This window comes from Dermochelys coriacea, chromosome 1 (genome assembly GCF_009764565.3).
Source record: "Dermochelys coriacea isolate rDerCor1 chromosome 1, rDerCor1.pri.v4, whole genome shotgun sequence".
In the NCBI taxonomy this organism is placed as follows: domain Eukaryota; kingdom Metazoa; phylum Chordata; order Testudines; family Dermochelyidae; genus Dermochelys; species Dermochelys coriacea.
In genome coordinates this window covers 35,343,468-35,361,922 of record NC_050068.2, presented here as the reverse complement: position 1 = coordinate 35,361,922, position 18,455 = coordinate 35,343,468, and the positions used below count along the sequence as shown (strand labels likewise).

General features: G+C 44.0%; 1 protein-coding gene across 1 annotated transcript in view; it reads left to right on the top strand.

The window, feature by feature from the left end:
• The window catches only part of GUCY1A2 (guanylate cyclase 1 soluble subunit alpha 2), a 302,125-nt gene that overhangs the window by 152,517 nt on the left and 131,153 nt on the right, over positions 1–18,455 (top strand). The window contains exon 6 of the mRNA XM_038422765.2: positions 18,145–18,288. Coding sequence (XP_038278693.1) covers positions 18,145–18,288 — 144 coding nt within the window. The remainder of the gene's footprint in view (positions 1–18,144; positions 18,289–18,455) is intronic.

Below are 18,455 nucleotides of genomic sequence, written 5' to 3'. Positions count from 1 at the left end.
CCCAGTGCAGCAGTCTGGGAGCTGACCTTGTCTGTGAAGACAGAGGCAAAAAAAGCATTGAGAACATTAGCTTTTTCCACATCCTCTGTCAGTAGGTTGCCTCCCTCATTCAGTAAGGGGCCCACACTTTCCTTGACTTTCTTCTTGTTGCTAACATACCTGAAGAACTCTTAACATCTTCTTGTTACTCTTAACATCTCTTGCTAGCTGCAACTTCAGGTGTGATTTGGCCTTCCTGATTTCACTCCTGCATGCCCGAGCAATATTTTTATACTCTTCCCTCGTCATTTGTCCAATCTTCCACTTCTTGTAAGCTTCTTTTTTGTGTTTAAGATCAGCAAGGATTTCACTGTTAAGCCAAGCTGGTCACCTGCCATATTTACTATTCTTTCTGCACATCGGGATGGCTTGTCCCTGTAAACTCAATAAGGATTCTTTAAAATACAGCCAACTCTCCTGGACTCCTTTCCCTCTCATGTTATTCTCCCTGGGGATTCGGCCCATCAGTTCCCTGAGGTTGTCAAAGTCTGCTTTTATGAACTCCAGGGTCCGTATTCTGTTGCTCTCCTTTCTTCCCTGTGTCAGGATCCTGAACTCGACCATCTCATGGTCACTGCCTCCTAGATTCCCATCCACTTTTGCTTCCCCTAGTAATTCTTCCCAGTTTGTGAGCAGCAGGTCAAGAAGAGCTCTGCCCCTAGTTGGTTCCTCCGGCACTTGCACTAGAAAATTGTCCCCTACACTTTCCAAAAACTTCCAGGATTGTCTGTGCACTGCTGTATTGCTCTCCCAGCAGATATCAGGGTGATTGAAGTCTCCCTTGAGAACCAGGGCCTGCGATCTAGTAACTTCTGTGAGTTGCTGGAAGAAAGCCTCGTCCACCTCATCCCTCTGGTCCGGTGATCTATAGCAGACTCCCACCACGACATCACCCTTGTTGCTCACGCTTCTAAACTTAATCCAGAGTCTCTCAGGTTTTTCTGCAGTTTCATACTTGAGCTCTGAGCAGACATACTGCTCCCTTACATACAATGCAACTTCCCCACCTTTTCTGCCCTGCCTGTCCTTCCTGAAGAGTTTATGTCCATCCAGTATTCCAGTCATGTGAGTTATCCCTCCAAGTCTCTGTTATTCCAATTACATCATAATTCCTTGACTGTGCTAGGACTTCCAGTTCTCCCTGCTTGTTTCCCAGGCTTCTTGCATTTGGGTATGGGCACTTGAGATAACTTGCTGATCATCCCTCTTTCTCAGTATGAGGCAGGAGCCCTGCCCTCTCGTGTGCTCCTGCTTGTGCTTCCTCCCGATATCCCACTTCCCCACTTACCTCAGGGCTGTGGTCTCCTTCCCCCGGTGAACCTAGTTTAAAGCCCTCCTCACTAGGTTAGCCAGCCTGCTTGCGAAGATGCTCTTCCCTCTCTTTGTGAGGTGGAGCCCGTCTCTGCCTAGCACTCTTCCTTCTTGGAACACCATCCCATGGTCAAAGAATCCAAAGCCTTCTCTCTGACACCACCTGTGTAGCCATTCATTGACTTCTACGATTCGACGGTCTCTACCCAAGCCTTTTCCTTCCACGGGGAGGGTGGACGAGAAGACCACTTGCACCTCAAACTCCTTTATCCTTCTTCCCAGAGCCACGTAGTCTGCAGTGATCCACTCAAGGTCATTCTTGACAGTATCATTGGTGCCCATGTGGAGAAGCAGGAAGGCGTAGCGATCCAAGGGCTTGATGAGTCTCGGCAGTCTCTCCGTCACATTGTGAATCCTAGCTCCTGGCAAGCAGCAGACTTCTCGGTTTTCCTGGTCAGGGCGGCAGATAGATGACTCGATCCCCCTGAGAAGAGAGTCCCCGACCACCACCACCTGCCTCCTTCTCTTGGGAGCGGTGGTCGTGGAACCCCCAACCCTAGGACAGTGCATCTCATGCCTTCCAATCGGCGGAGTCTCCTTCTGTTCCCTTCCTTCAGATGTATCATCTAGTCTACTCTCCGCATTAGTACTTGTGGAGAGAACGTGAAAACGGTTACCTATCTGTATCTGCATTGCTGGTACATGGACGCTCCCCTTTCTTTTGTCTGAAGGCCTTACTCATGGAGGCAGCCCTGAGATTGCCCTCAGAGCTGAGCTGGTCCAAATCAGCGCAGAGTATTTCAGCTTTCGTGTGGAGCACTCCACTGGCACCATGCTCTTCCCAGAACCATTCTCCATCCCCGGAACTGAGGAAAAAGCATAAGAAACAGCATACTCAGAGAGGGCACTCCTGCTGCTGAAGATGAACAAGTGGAGAGTCGCTGGCATAGTGAGACCTGCCCCAGTCACTCATCCTCCTCGGAGCCACTGTTGGCTCTAGTGACTCCATCTGGAGCAGCAAGTCTGGTCTGGGACCCGCCTCCAACTTTTGGGAGTAGTCATAGGACCTCATACCTGTGGGCCCGTTTGACTCTGGAGACTTTTGAGGCAGCAAAGGAGCTGATGTCCCTTCTGATCCCCCCGCCCCCCTCGCCCCCCAGGCAACCAGAGATAGAAGGGATCAAGGGGCTTCAAGCTCCATCATGGCACCATCCACAGGAAAACCCTCCAATGTCCCGTAGTAGTGGTCTTTGGCCCATTGTTGGTCACTGGTTCCCTGGCATCACCCGGAGATGGAACCCGGTACTGTGCCGCCATGGTCTCCAAGGGAAGAGTCCTCCTTAGAGTCAGAGGGGGAATCCTTTGCTCCATTGAAGACAGTACCCAGCCTATGCACTGGACTTTGGTAGCAGCCCCGCAGCCAGCTCTTGGCCACTAGGCCACTGGCCAATGCAGTGGCAGTATTGGAACTTGTGGAGGTTTTCCCTAGTACCGGGACCCCTTCTTACCATTCATACTCGGTGGTGTCTGAGAGGCAAGCCACCGTTTCTTCCTGTCTGGAACTGGACCCTGACTCCAGTACCGACCCTGGTATCGAAGTTCCAGAAGTAGCCCCAGTGGAGGAAGAAGAGGCAGTTCCTCCTCCAGTGCAGGCCTCTTCCTTGTCATCCCTGGATGAGACAGTTGCAGGCTTTAAGAAAAGGAGTACTTGTGGCACCTTAGAGACTAACAAATTTATTAGAGCATAAGCTTTCGTGAGCTACAGCTCACTTCATCGGATTCATTTGGTGGAAAAAACAGAGGAGAGATTTATATACACACACACAGAGAACATGAAACAATGGGTTTATCATACACACTGTAAGGAGAGTGATCACTTAAGATAAGCCATCACCAGCAGTGGGGGGGGGGGAAAGGAGGAAAACCTTTCATGGTGACAAGCAAGGTAGGCTAATTCCAGCAGTTAACAAGAATTAGCCTACCTTGCTTGTCACCATGAAAGGTTTTCCTCCTTTCCCCCCCCTGCTGCTGGTGATGGCTTATCTTAAGTGATCACTCTCCTTACAGTGTGTATGATAAACCCATTGTTTCATGTTCTCTGTGTGTGTGTATATAAATCTCTCCTCTGTTTTTTCCACCAAATGAATCCGATGAAGTGAGCTGTAGCTCACGAAAGCTTATGCTCTAATAAATTTGTTAGTCTCTAAGGTGCCACAAGTACTCCTTTTCTTTTTGCGAATACAGACTAACACGGCTGCTACTCTGAAACTTGCAGGCTTTAGTAACTCACTCGCGCCGGTTGACTTCAGGGCCCATAAAGAGCCCCTGAAAAGGGTCACTGCAAACTTGGGGCTGGAAGTCGAGGAGCTGAAGGAGTCTGTGCACAGCTTAATTGATATCCTGGCTGCAGTGGCTCCCTCTAGAGTGGCCCTGCCAGTTAATGAAGTGGTGTTGGGACCTGCCAGAGCACTATGGCAGACCCCTTTGTCTCTGCTCACTACCTCAAAAATGGTGGAGAAGAAATACTATATCCCAGCCAGTGGGTTTGACTCCCAGTTCTTGCACCTCACCTCACCTCACCTCCCCCAGGGTCCCTGGGTGGTGTCAGCTGCAAATGAGTGGGACTGACAGGGACAGTCAAGCACTATCCCCAAAAATAAAGAGGTGAAGAGACTGGACCTGTTTGGATGCAAGTTTTTTTTTCAATGGGCAGCCTTCAGTTACATATCTCTAACCAGCAGGCTCATCTGGGGAGGTATGATTTTAACCTGTGGGACTCAATGGCCAAATTTAAGGAGTCTTCTGCAGGAGTCGAGGCAGGAGTTCCTGGCCATCCTGGAGGAGGGCAAGATGATGGCCAGGACCTCCCTCCAGGCAGCTCTGGATGTGGCCAACTCAGAAGCCAGGACTATTTTATCAGTGGTCACCATGAGGCACTGATTGTGACTCCAGTCATTGGACTTCCCTCAAGAACGGCAGCAGTCCATCCAGGACCTCCCCTATTAAGGTACCTCCCTGATCTCCAAACTTCGTGGCCTCAAAGACTCAAGGGCTATGCTTTGCTCCCTGGTCCTTTTACATGCCTCCGGACTCCAGGAAGCATTTTAGGCCCCAGCAGTTTCCCAGAATTCCAGCATCTCCTGGACAGAAGCCCTACAAGACAAATGGAAAGGGCTCTAAATGATGTTCATCCCTACCTTCTACCTGAGCCTTCCAGTTGTGCTCAAATAGATACCATGGCAGGACCAGGCAGACCTTTTGAAGGTATATCTGAGGATGGCATACCAATCTTGACTCCAGATTCATCCCCCCTTTTTTTGTTTTTGGACTGCCTGTCGCCCTTCATCCCAGCGTGGTCATATATAACATCGGACCGTAGGGTGCTCAACACTATAACGGTTACACCTTCCAGTTTTCATCAACCCCTCCCTCCCACCCTCCACTCCCGTCCCTCTTCAGAGATCCTTCTCGTGAGCAGCTTCTCGTCCAGAGGTGCAAGCCCTCCTATGTGTGGGGGCTACAGAGAAGGTTCCTTGAGACTTGAGAGGGAAAGGGTTTTACTTCTGATATTTCCTAATCCTGAAGGCCAAGCGGGATCTATGGTCCATCCTGGACCTGTGTCACCTCAACAAATATCTAAAGAAACTGAGGTTCCACATGGTCTTCCTGGCCTCCATCATCCCTTCCCTGGAGACAGATATGCCACCCTCGATTTGAAGGACACTTATTTCAACATCTCCATTTTCCACAGACACAGGAGATTCCTCAGGTTTGCGGTGGATCAAACGCCCCTGTCAATTCACTCTTCTTCCCTTTGGCCTGTCGGCAGTCCCATGGGTTTTCATGAAGTGTATGGCAGTGGTAGCAGCCTTCCTCAGACGTCGAGGTGTACAAGTCTACCCATATCTTGATGACTTGCTGATCAAAGGTCGCTCACTGGCTCAAGTCCAGCATAGCATCAGCATAGTACAGGCCACCTTTTAGGTACTGGGCCTGTTAATAAATGAGCGACAGTCAACTTTGGTCCTAGTTCAGAGAATAAAGTTCATTGGGGATGTGTTCAACTCCACCTAGGTCAAGATCTATTTACTGGAGGCCAGATTCTGAACTATGCCAGACCTGATCTCCCAGGTCTCAATCCACTCTCTTACAACTGCCTCAAACAGGTTTGCCTCAAACAGTTGGGCCAGTAGATGGCTTATACCTATGTGATGTAGTATGCATGGCTATGCCTCAGGCCCCCTACATACGTGGTTGGTCACAGTTTACTCCCTGGGGCAGACACAACTTGGACTCCATATTTACGCTTCCACCACTGGTCCTAACTTTGCTGATTTGGTGGAGAGACCTGTGTTCTGTAATAAAAGTGGGTACCCTTTGTTGCCCCTATCCGTCGGTAACCCTGGTTTCAGACATGTCAGACCTGTGGTGGGGAGCCCACCTCGACAGTCTCAGGACTCCGGGCCTCTGGTCCCAAGAAAAATTTTCCCTGCATATAAATGTCAGGGAGCTCAGGGTGTTATACTTGGCTTGCCAGGTGATCCTTCCCCAGATCTCAGGCAAAGTGGTACAAGTCTTGATTGATAACACTGCCTCTATGTTTTACATCAATAAGCAGGGAGGAGCTTGATCTTCAGCCCTGTGACAAGAGGCCCTCCAGCCATGGGACTTCTTTGAAAAACACACCATCACCTCGAGGCATCACATCACCCTAAGATCAAATGGGACAAGGCGAAAGTTATTCTGGTAGCTGTGGTGTGGCCATGCTAGCGTTGGTTCGGCATGCTTCTGGACCTCTCTATAGCAGCTCCACTCATGCTCCCACCCCATCCAGACTTGATTTCATAAGACCACGGCTGGTTGATTCACCCAAACCTTTCCTCTCAGCACCTGATGGCATGGTTGCTGCATGTCTGAATCTGAAAGAGCAGGCCTCCTCAAAACAGGTTTGACAAATTTTGCTTGGTAGCAGAAAGCCAAATAGGTAGCCCCGGTGGAAGGCTAAGTGGAAACATTTCACTAGTTGGGCCTCAAAATGGAATCTTTCTCCATCCCGGTCTTCTCTGCAGTCTATCTTGGACTATCTGCTCCACCTAAAACATTAAGGTCTGGCTGTCTCATTTGTTAAGGTTCACTTGGCAGCCATCTCAGCCTTCCACCCTCCAATGCAGGGCAGATCAGTGTTCTCCCGCAAGATAAGTCAGACTTCTCAAGGGCCAGGAAAGACTCTACTCTCAGGTGCATGACCCAATTCCCCTGTGGGACTTGACCTGGTCCTGTTGAGGCTCATGGGGGGCCTCTCTTCAAGCCGTTAGTGTCTTGTCCTATACTGCTTTTATCTTGGAAGGTCGCATTCCTGGTGGCAATCACGTTGGGCAGAAGGGTCTCAGAGATCAAAGCCCTGACATACGGTGTTATTCAAGGACAAGGTCCAGCTGTGCCCCCATCTGGCCTTCCTATCAAAGGTGGTATTGCAATTCCACAACAACCAGGACATTTTTCTTCTTGTTTGCTTTCCAAAACCTCACTAGACCACTGCGGAACATCAGCTCCATACATTGGATGTTAGGCCGGCCCTAGCCTTCTATATTGAGAGGACTGAGCCCTTCTGCAAGTCTATGCAACTCTTTATAGCAGTAGCAGAAAGGATGAGAGGGTTATTGGTGTCATCCCAAAGAATCTCTTCCTGGATAACACCTGTATCCGGGCTTGCTATGAGCAGGAGAAGGTTCTGCCTCCTACCATCATGGCCACTCATTCCTCAAGAGCTCAGGCTTCGTCAGCAGCATTCCTCACACAAGTACCAATCCAGGACATCTGCAAAGCCACAACATGGTGGTCGGTTCATACCTTTGCATCCCATTAAGCAATCACCCAGCAGTTTTATGACTATGCCAGTTTTTGGAAGAGCGATGTTGCAGTCAGCACATCGATAAACTCCGAGCCCACCTCTGGGAGTACTGCTTGTGAGTCACCTAACATGGAATGGACATGAGCAAGCATTTGAAGAAGAAAAAATGGTTACAAACCTTTCATAACTTTGAGATGTGTTGCTTATATCCATTCCATGACCCACCCTTCTACCCTTCTGTTGGAGTTATCGGCAAGAAGGAACTGAGAGGGTGCGGACCTGGCAGCATCCCTTTATACCAGTGCATATAAGCGTGGCTCCAGGGGGGGCTAGAACTGAGTGCGCAGCTCCAGTGGGGATACCACTGAGAGAAAAATCTCTGGCAAATGTGCATGTGATGGTCAGACACCTAACGTGGAATGGACATGGGCAACACATTTCAAAGAACAACAGCTATGAAAGAGTAGTAACCATTTTTTATTATAAGTTATTGTAACATCTTACAAACATTCATATACTTTATATAATCATGCTCACAGTTAGGGTAAATTTGTCAACCCAATTATTACAACATCGCTGTGGGATGTATTTTGCTAGCACTGAACCTTTTCATAGGAGCCCCGTGGCTCTTTACCTTGTATCTCAGAACAGTTCAACTTCAATTATCCAAAGCTTTTGGGGGATACCTGAAATTGGGGGTTCAGATGATTGGGACATTAAACTGTTCAGGAGCTTCACTGAGTCTGGCAGGTGCAGCATAGTGCAACAGTACTGAGCCTGCTGGCTTTGGAGACAGCAGCTGCAGTTGTTTGTGTTATCATTTATGATGACAGGGTGTTTCAGATAAGTGAAGTTCAGCTAAACAACCTACAACTTGTGCTGTATTTTCTGTTCCTTTCTTTATGACCTCCGAAGGTCCCACCTTTCCAGACGCTTCCATATGCAGAATGTTAAAAGAAATGCAACCACGTCACCCTATCCATAAAACAACTCTATTGGTTCCCCATTAAATTTCTGGTCCAGTTGAAAATTACCCTCCTCATTTCTAAAATTATTATTTTGCTCCAGCCTTCAAAGATCTCATCTCTCTCTTTGACCCTCCATGATCTCTCCACTCTTTTGTACCTTCACACAGTCTCACCAGATCTTTTTCTGTAGCTTCTGAAACAACTTTTCTGTCTCTCTTCATCTTATAATCTCACATGTATCTGACAACTCCTTGAAAATATCTTTCCCGCACTTGCTTATACCTTCTATTTTTTCCTCCCCATCTGCTTTTATAATTTTGTTCCTATACTATTTACTTTATAAACACATTTTGCATGAATAATACTGTGTGTAAAATGAAGTTATGTTGCACTGTCATAAGTTTCTGGAAACAATACCATCTTAAGTCATCTCATTGAATTATGTTGGGCTGACATTAAAATAATTCTCATCACCATTGAACTAAGGGTGTAGTGCTGCCTCAGAGTATGCTCCCTTGTTGTATCTTATGGAGTAGTCCAGGCCTAGACCTCAAAGGACAAGGCAAAATGAAATCATGATACTATTCCTGATCATGTGAGGTTCTGAGCACACTTAACTCTCATTGAAGGCACTCAGCACCTTGCAAGATTGAGCCCATAAGGCATAAATTATTTTTGTAGAATCCTTCACTTTTCTGTCCTTTATCCAATTCAGTTCTCCTCTCTGAGCTGAGAAGAGAAAAATAAGGTAGTATTTCATCATCTGAGGGAATTGAGGTGGTAATTTTACTGACAATCATCAGAGAAAGCTAAAGAAAGGATGACATTCTGGCAGATACTATCCTGCATGGTTATCAGCAGGGAAGCAGAGGTGTTGCAGCATCAAACAACATACAAGTGTATGAATCAGTCCGACAGCAAGGTTCTCTTAAAATAAAAGATCACAATATATAGATTTTGATAGCAATATTTTCTTTTTAAAGAAATGTCATATATTGCCTCAATGACCAAGTTATAAAAATGTTATCCTCTTTAAATGTTACTAGTATTTTAATGTTGGTTCCCTGGGCAGTGCATATGCTGTATCATCAGCAAATCAGAGAACATCAACAGTTTTGAACTTTAACTCTTTCAGAGTGATTGCTTTAGCAGATCTTTCTCTTTGGAATTGAAAGATAAACTACCAGGGGAAAACATCACTGAAAACAATGTAACCTCAATTATCCAAATGTCAGAGGAGACATAGAATAAATCTGGATAATTGAGGGAATTATCAATGTAATTAATAGATATATATGGGGGACAGGGAGTGTCATTATTAAGATTTGAATAATTGTAGGAATTGCCACATTGGGTCATTATCTGGTCCATCTACTTCAGTAACCTGTCTGTGTGACAACAAGCATGAGATATTTCAAAAAAAGGAATAAGATGACCCACAGTGACAAATTATGGAGTAACTTGCATGTAGGAGAAATTTCTTTCTAACCTTTTTAGATTGAGTTATGCCATGAAACACAAGGATTTATATCCCTTATGAATGTGTTATCTTTTCTAATGTATCTGTGCATGTTCTTATTGTCCACATAGATAATGATTCATTTTTCAATCTTACTAAGCTCTATGGCCTCAGTGATATATTGTAGCAATGAGATCCACAGACTACCTTCCTTCTCTAACCTGCAAGAATGTTGAAGTTTATTATACTGTAATATCCATTATAATAGTTCTTGAAATTATGTGTGTTACTTAGGAATAACTTAAAAGTAGATTCACCTCATTCATGTATGCTTTCTAGCTCTCTGTTCCAAGAAGCAGTAATCTAAATTGTCAAGATTTTTTTCTAGCCATATCCTGATCTGACAGTTAATCAAGGTTGTATTGTGTAGCAAAATAGATTGTCATGCAGAGCTGCTAGTCTTTTCTTTTGAGTCTAAGTGGTGTCAACATATGGCACATTGCCTACCATTTTAGCACAGAGTGAAATTACTTTTTTAGAAAAACAACCATGACAGAACCTCACATTTCTTAGGTTTTTTTTTTATCTTGTGAGTCTCCACAACACTGCCTGTAAACCTCCTCCTCTCAGTCTTTAGCCATGCACATCACAGGATATCCCTCATTACAAGCAGTCATGCTCTTCCAAGACAATTTAAATAAAGTATTTAATGTACTTAAACAATAATTTGGTGTTTTAACCTCTCACTCCACATTCTTTTAAGTCTAATTGTTTTGGCTTTCCAGCCCCTCTGATACTTTTTTGAATCTTGCTAAGATCTATGGCATCAGTTATATCTTGTGGCAGTGAGTTCCATAGGCTTTCTTACTCCCCTAACCCACAAAGATATTGAATTATATTAAACTGTAGTCTTAATTGTGGTAGTTTCTTGAACAAGTGTTTATCACTTAGGGCTAATTCAAGAGTAATTGGTCCTTATTCATGTGGAACATTATATTCATTTAGGTAAAAAATTGGGTAGAGTTGTAAAAGTGAAAGGGATTGTAGATGGTAATTCGTGGTAAAAGAGAATGTTGAAATTAACACTTTTTTTTCTTCCAAACTATCAGCCTTTTCTCTGCAACTATATCTATATTTTCAACTGTGAGGCTTTTAAACAGGAGATTAATAGCACTGTCATTGCTGTTTGTTATTTTAATATTATTAACATGAAACTTCATAAACAATCTCTTAGCAACTGAGTTATAAACAGGCTTGGCAGAATTTGAATTTGATTTTTTTGGAATTTCAACAGTAGTATATTTTAAGCATTTTTAAAAATTTTTAAATGATTTAAATTTTCACAGTTGTGGGAAATTAGGGGGAGGGGTCAGATAAGTATTTAATGATAGAAGATGCTGAGATTCAAAAGTTCAAGCCTTGTAGCTGTTAAAACACAAATTGTCAATATCACATGTCAATATACAAAGTGAATATATTTAAATCAAACTCTAAGAAGTTCTCAAGCAGTACTTTTCCTATCTATAAATTTCTGTTTTTATCATGGAAATATTTTTGTTGGTTTCTGTGTGTACAATGAAATTGACATTTACGGATGTTTACCAATAAAAATCTCCCCTCTGTTTTTTTCCACCAAATGCATCCGATGAAGTGAGCTGTAGCTCACGAAAGCTTATGCTCTAATAAATTTGTTAGTCTCTAAGGTGCCACAAGGACTCCTTTTCTTTTTTTAATAAAAATCTTATTCTTCTAAGCCTACTTATAAATTATAAGAAACAACCTAATAATAATAGATGCATCTAATGAAGTGGGTTTTAGCCCACAAAAGCTTATGCCCAAATAAATTTGTTAGTCTCTAAGGTGCCACAAGGACTCCATGTTGTTTTTCCTAATAATAAACTTACCTTCATTTAAATGTATTGCATCCACTCTGTGTACTGTAGCTCAAAAAGGGACTGCTGAAGTGGAGGAAAACTGCTCAAGATTCCAAATTCACTGCCAATTTAAAATGACAATAATCGTGAACACATACCTATTTAAGCAGAAATAAAAACGCAAACTTAGATAACAAAAACACATGAGACCAAGGACATGATCTGACCCAACTGGAAGCTGAAATTAATTTTAAAAAAATGTGTATCAATCCAAAGGGGAATCAAAGAAATAGAAACAGATGCAGATTGTTTATAGTAATCAATATCTCAGTTATGTAGAGTGCAGGTTTTCTTACAGAAAGAGAGAGTTTTGAACTGTCAGACCAGATTCTTTTACAGTTGGTTCTCTTTAATATTCAGCAAAGAGGTTATTGCTGGTCTTTTTGAGGTGGGTATAATTTAAACCCATTTTAAGAAAAAACCCACATTGCTTATTCACTGTGTTTAAGAAAAATAGTGACGAGTGCTCAGCTGCAACTGTGTTAATCCAAATTGTCTAAGTTTTTACAGAGAACCTGCTGAGAGGCAGGACCACAACAGTAGCCAGTAGCTCCTGCTTTCAGTGGATTTGTTTTGTCTGTAGGGAGCATTACATCAGACAGCCCACAAGAGTGACCTCTGCGATTACATTTTGCGATGTTTATTTCTAAACAGCACTTTGAAAAAGGTGCTTAATAGATTCCCGAGAGCATCGGGATTCTCAGGCATGTCAGATGGAGATCTTTATCGCTTCCTTTGGCAGGCTTCTTGTTTCAAACACAAGATGCGCTTTTTTACTTCCCTATGTAAAGAAGCTTGGGAAATGGTGTGTGACACTCTAGTTCTTTTATTATTTGTACACATTCAGTTAATGTTCTCTGCTAATTCATGATGAAGTAAGCCAAAGCAGTTGTTGTTACTTATACCCCTGCTCCCTTCTGGGTTAGGACTGAGTCAGCACTGTAAGAAGGGACATTATGCGGCTGAAGGTTCCATTTGTTTAGATTATCAGGATAATGGAGGGCCTAACCATTAGCGGTTATTAAAGATCCCATGGCACTTTCTCCAAGAGATGGAGTACTAGTTCCTATGTTTCGGCCTTATTCTAATTAGGGAACTTACATCCTGCCTACAGTACTTACATTTTCACTGAACTTTCAATCACACTCTGTATTAAGGTTCCATTTATAATTGGAATAAATAAATGATTAATAGATGTTTTATCTATATCCCATGCTGCTCCTGTCTGAAACATCTATTAATGAGACATACAACCTGAATATAAAGTGACTGAACTCTCAATTGGACAAGATATCCTTGTTTGCTTCCTGCAGTGCTTATGCACTGTTGCTGTGTGCTATTAAGCAGTTGCCATAGTCTACCCTGTCAGGCTGTCACGGTTCTCCCCGTCCATCAGGGAGGGAGACCACACCCTCTCATTGCAATGCTCCTAGAGAGGCTGTGTTCAGAGGGGAATTAGCCGACAGTTAATAGGTCCAAACCTGCAGCCCAGGTCGGGCAGCAATTGGGTCTGTGAGCCCCAGCTCTCAGCCAGAGCATGGCAGCACACAGTTAATGCTTCTGGCCCACGGTTGGGCAAGGTAGCCGTAAGTCTATAGGCCTGGTGGCCTCCATCAGGGTGGGAGCGTAATCCATTAATGGCTCTGGCTTGCAGTCAGATAGAACAATAGTGAGTTTGTCTACCCAGGGCCCTCAATCAGAGCAGGGCAACAATCAGGTAATGGCTCTGGCCTGCTGTCAGGCAGAGCAGCCCAGCAGTCTAGGAGGAGATTAGCTCTCAGGCAAGAGAGCCAGCAAAGCCTTGTGGCATCCTAGCTCAGGCAGGCACCAGACCGATGCAGGCCTCCTGGCCTAAAGGTGGGGAGGCTGCCACCCCAGGGGTGGGGTGGCAGGGGGTAATGGGACGCAGGCCTACCCGCTCCACTGCATCCCATCCCAAGGCCCTAACAGTAGCGGAGTGGTCAGCCACTGGGTCAGCAGGGAAATCTGGCCACAACATGTTGGCCGGCTTGCAGTTAGTAACACAGCTATTCGGCTTCCCCTAGGCTCCAGTCCTACATTCCCGGCTCTGCCCACCAGGGGGTGGTTGCGGCTCTCTTCCTGTCTGTCAGGGAGAGAGACACGCCCCATTGCTAAATACCCCAGTTTCAGGATCTACAGCAAAAGATTAGAACAGAATTGCTGATTTGCACAAAGATTGATTGAAAGACTTTAGATCAGGTTTTTATATAGCAATATAACTATTTTAAAATCCTTACCATCAATGACTAATTAAACACAGAAATTCAGTAATAAATTATACATAGATCAGGCTAATAGCTGGAAGCTGGCTTCCACCTTTGTTATATCTCATAATACTGTACACATAAAGCTACAGTCTTGTTTAAGAATTGTGGGAATGGCAATGGGTAAGGAAGGATTTGTCTAGTAAAGATAAAGTGTGTTGATTTAAGGCTCTTCTGAACACTGTCATGAAAATACGGCATATTCTTATATATTAGCACATACAAAATACTATTTTAAAAATATGAAGGTTGTAAAATCAAGGACTCAAAAGTCAGGAAATGCCAGAATTAAAAAAAAATCCCATCAGAGGCAGAAACTTAGCTTGGTACATTTCAGCAGAAATAGTTAAAGATTGGTAAAGTTATAAGCAGCTGACAATGGCCTTATAATAGAAAGAGTTAGGCAATCTTCACAATAGGAATTGCTACCAGATCCACTTGTAAGGGCAGTCTTAGCAATTTTAGAGTTTCACATTTCACCATTAATGTGAGAGGAGCTTGGTAGCAGTGAGGACCATTAAGGAATGAAGTCGCATATACTCCAGTGATCATATTTATATTCCATTCATTTCCCAACTGTGATCATCACCCCGCAGCTTGATTCTCTGATGCTGACAGTACATGCAGAAAATCTGCAGGAGCAGATCTCCTTTTTTCAGCTTGAAAAAGAGATGATTAAGGGGGTATGATCGAGGTCTATAAAATCATGACTGGTGTGGAGAAAGTAAATAAGGAAGTGTTATTTACTCCTTCTCATAACACAAGAACTAGGGGTCACTAAATGACATTAACAGGCAGCATGTTTAAAACAAACAAAAGGAAGTATTTCTTCACACAGCACACAAGCAACCTGTGGAACTCTCTGACAGAGGATGTTGTGAAGGCCAAGACTATAACAGGGTTCAAAAAAGAACTAGATAAATTCATGGAAGATAGGTCCATTAAGGGCTATTAGCCAGGATGGAAAGGGATGGTGTCCCTAGCCTCTGTTTCCCAGAAGCTGGGAATGGACGACGGGATGGCTCTTGATGATTACCTGTTCTGTTCATTCCCTCTGAAACTTGGCATTGGCCACTGTCGGAAGAGAGGATGCTGACTAGATGGACCTTTAGTCTGACCCAGTATGGCCGTTTTTATGTTCTTCTGTCAATACAATATTTGTTCCATGTATGGGAGATTTCATAACTGGGCAGGTTTTGTCGCTGATTTTTGTTTATTTAGTTCTGCACTCATATGCACTCTCTTTGAGTGAACATATATGAATGTAATTTGGTCTTTAATTTTACTTACATATCAATGGATATTTCCAAAGAGGGGAACTCTCTGACAAAATAAATAAATGTATCTAGATTTTACAAGAAAAACTAATCTATGGGCCAAAATCTCTTCTTGTTTACACTGACATCAGTGGAATTACTCTGAATTTACTCCACTGTAAAAAAGAGCAGAATTTGGCCATCACTTTTTTTATTACGATAGCCCAATCTCAGCTCCTTAGGTTGTAATTTCTTCTATTTGTGTTCAGTCCTGTTGTCTTCTCTAATTTTAAGGTAGCATTGTTTGATTTTCTGCCCCTTTTTCTCTGTGAGGCCGTATCACAATATTCGGATGGGTCCCTAAACACAAATTCAGAGCAGCTCTTGTTATGACTTTAAAGTGGTGCTCTCATGCCCCTCCCCTTTCCCAGATGCACACAATATCCATTCTAACCCATGCCACTGTCTCCTTGCTGCTGGTGGTCCTGCCTTCCCTCTTCGGTGTCCCTAGCTACTTCCTTTCCTCCCCTGTAGTCTCTGTCTACTTACCACAACTACTGGAGTTTGGGGGAAAAGAGCTCTGCTCTTTTATTGAGTGGGCAGGATGGTGGCTCCCCACGTGTATTACTGCAGTGAATGGCTGCCCTGAGAATGAGGCACAGGAAAGGGGTTAAGTAGATAGATGGTAGGAGTGAATGCCAATTGCTGTCTTCTCCATCTGCAAGTACCTCCAGGAACTTTCTGAAGTCAGGGAAGAGATTTAGCAGCTTTCCCCACCTTCTGCTGGTACTCTGCTCTCCCTTGGTATACCCTGTGATGAGGTGTAGAAACCCCACACTGGGACATGAGGGGTTTAGGAGCAGTTCTGGGCCCAGATGATGCTACCCTACTGCACTTGCAGAGTCCGTTACAGCTGGAGAAGAAGCTTGAAAGGGAGCCAAAAATCTCATAAGTGGGACAGAGGGATTAGGAGGACAGACCTATTTTGAAAGCTTTTGAAGAAGGATACTTCTTATTGCAAGGGAAGGGTCTTCAAGCAGGAGCTACCCCAGGTCATAGAAGAGAGTCTAGGGAGGAAACCCAGGTGTGAGAGTTCTTTCTCTCTTGGGCTAAAGAGTGAGAGAAATGTGGGAGGCTGAGTTCTGAGCTGGGAGCCTGACTGGAGATGGGGACTGATCAGGGACTGCAGCTTGCCTGAAACTCTGGATAGAAGGAAAATGTGACAGACCCTAGGCAGATGGACTGCAACCCAGAAACTTTGACCATTGTGAAACTGGGTCAAGCCTGCAAAGAAGAAGACTACCACCTGTTGAGCCCATCTGAGCTGAAGAGTCTGTTGTTTTTACTATTTTCTGTTGGATTTTAAGCACAGGACTTTGAGGTTCATGGGGAAGCAGGTGGTAGGAAGTGGCCCATGGAGGCATCCCCAAAGCGCTCTGGGGTGTTTGCTATTACTTTCTCTCTCAGGGCCCTGAGTTGGAGCTGGTGAAGAGAGAGGGTCCGGGCTCCCATACCAACCCCTTTTCTCTACTTCCCTACTTGGACAGGATAGAGACGTTGTAAGCTGCTGAGTCAAGGAAATGCACCCCCCAGGGGCCTAGAGGCAGGCTGAAGGCCCTTTCTCTTCTGGGGATGTGAATTCTATATATTTTGTTGGACTCTGTTTCCTCAGAACAGGAGAATGTAATTGGTGACCTGACTGGAGTGCCAATTCGCTACCTCCCTTAAGGTCAACTGACCTTCTGGATTGGTGCGCAGTATAATGTTTAGATGTAGTGGGGGGATTTCAAAGTCTGTCTTATGCTGGTGCCTTACCAGGACTGGAAATTAATCAAGTTGAATGTCCTGATTTCTTCCCTGTCGACCCTGAGGACAAAATATAAATAGACATCCCAGGAACAAAAGGGCTAGGCACAAAGTGGCTCCCAGGGCAGCTCTACAGTTGGCACACATCTCTCCTCTCATGCTAATCTTTGCAGAATGCTTTTCTGCCATTCAGTTAATAGAGCTGCACTGAGGGGAAGGAAAGAGACGGGTGGTAGATACATTCATGCTTCTAAGCCAAGCCTGTTTGAGAGTGCACTGAATGATTGTGCAGGGAGCTGGCTACAGAAGTGTGGGCAGACAAACTTTGCAAAGGGTGATTGTCAGTATAATTGGAGGATTATAGGGCTTGTTGGTTTCATAGGCTGATTTTGACCTAGGCCAGAGGGCTCCCTTAATTTCCCCTGCTCCCCTTACTGCAGGAAGTTGGCTTCCCATCAGGAACAGTGAGGCTAAGGGGTAGGAGAAGAAATCTAATGAATTCATTGGTCTGAGGAAAGGAACTGGTGCTCAGGTAATCTAATGAAGTAGAGAGAGCCTAAATATCCTATACAAAACTAAAAGGTTTCGGAAGATTTGCATATCTTGGTAGTTAGACAGGCAGACAATACCCACCAGTCAGCCCTGGTACCAGTGGGTGTGTGATTATGAGAAATAAAATTATAGGTAAACTGTAAAATCCCCTCTCTTGAATTCTCCCAGGCCTAAGAGGAGCAAGATTCTAAAGATAAGTGATGTACTATTCACTTGTTTTTTAATGGAAACATTTAGGCTCCAGTAACTCTCATCTTAATGTATTTTTTGAATAGAGTAAATAATAATTATGAATTATTACTGCTTACTACAGTTCTTACTCCACAGCAGAACAATAAATGTGTGGCACCAGCTCTTAACTGTAACTAGTTTTTGGTCTAACTCTAAAATAGAAAATCTGTTTTCCTGTGGGGTAATGTTATCATATTTCATTGATAGTGCACATTGTCCTAGAATTTAATGATCTTCTGCAGTTAATGATGATGAACAACTATGCAATGAGATGTCAGGTTTTGACTGTGCCTGTTTGCAAACTCGGGTAATTATGCTCCGTGGTCTAATTGCTTATTTTATTGATATTTTGCTGACATGTTTTAAGCAACATTTTGTGATTGCAGATAACTAATGGCACAGATCTCTGCTCATTATCATACTTTTACATTTGATTTGTGTGATTGCTGCAGGTGGAAACAATAGGTGATGCATACTGTGTTGCAGCGGGGCTCCATAGGAAGAGCCTTAGTCATGCAAAACCCATTGCTTTGATGGCTTTGAAGATGATGGAACTCTCAGAAGAGGTACTTACACCAGACGGAAGACCTATTAAGGTAACCTCACTGCTCTGTATTCCCAGCTAGTCCTGGAACCTATCAGTATAACTGATGAATTACAGTCACCAGATTCTGGATGGTGTGCAAGGAAGTCTGTCTTAGTAATGAGGAATTTGCAGCATAATCCAAGATGTCCCCATCTGTGGCAAGGTGTCAATTTTTTT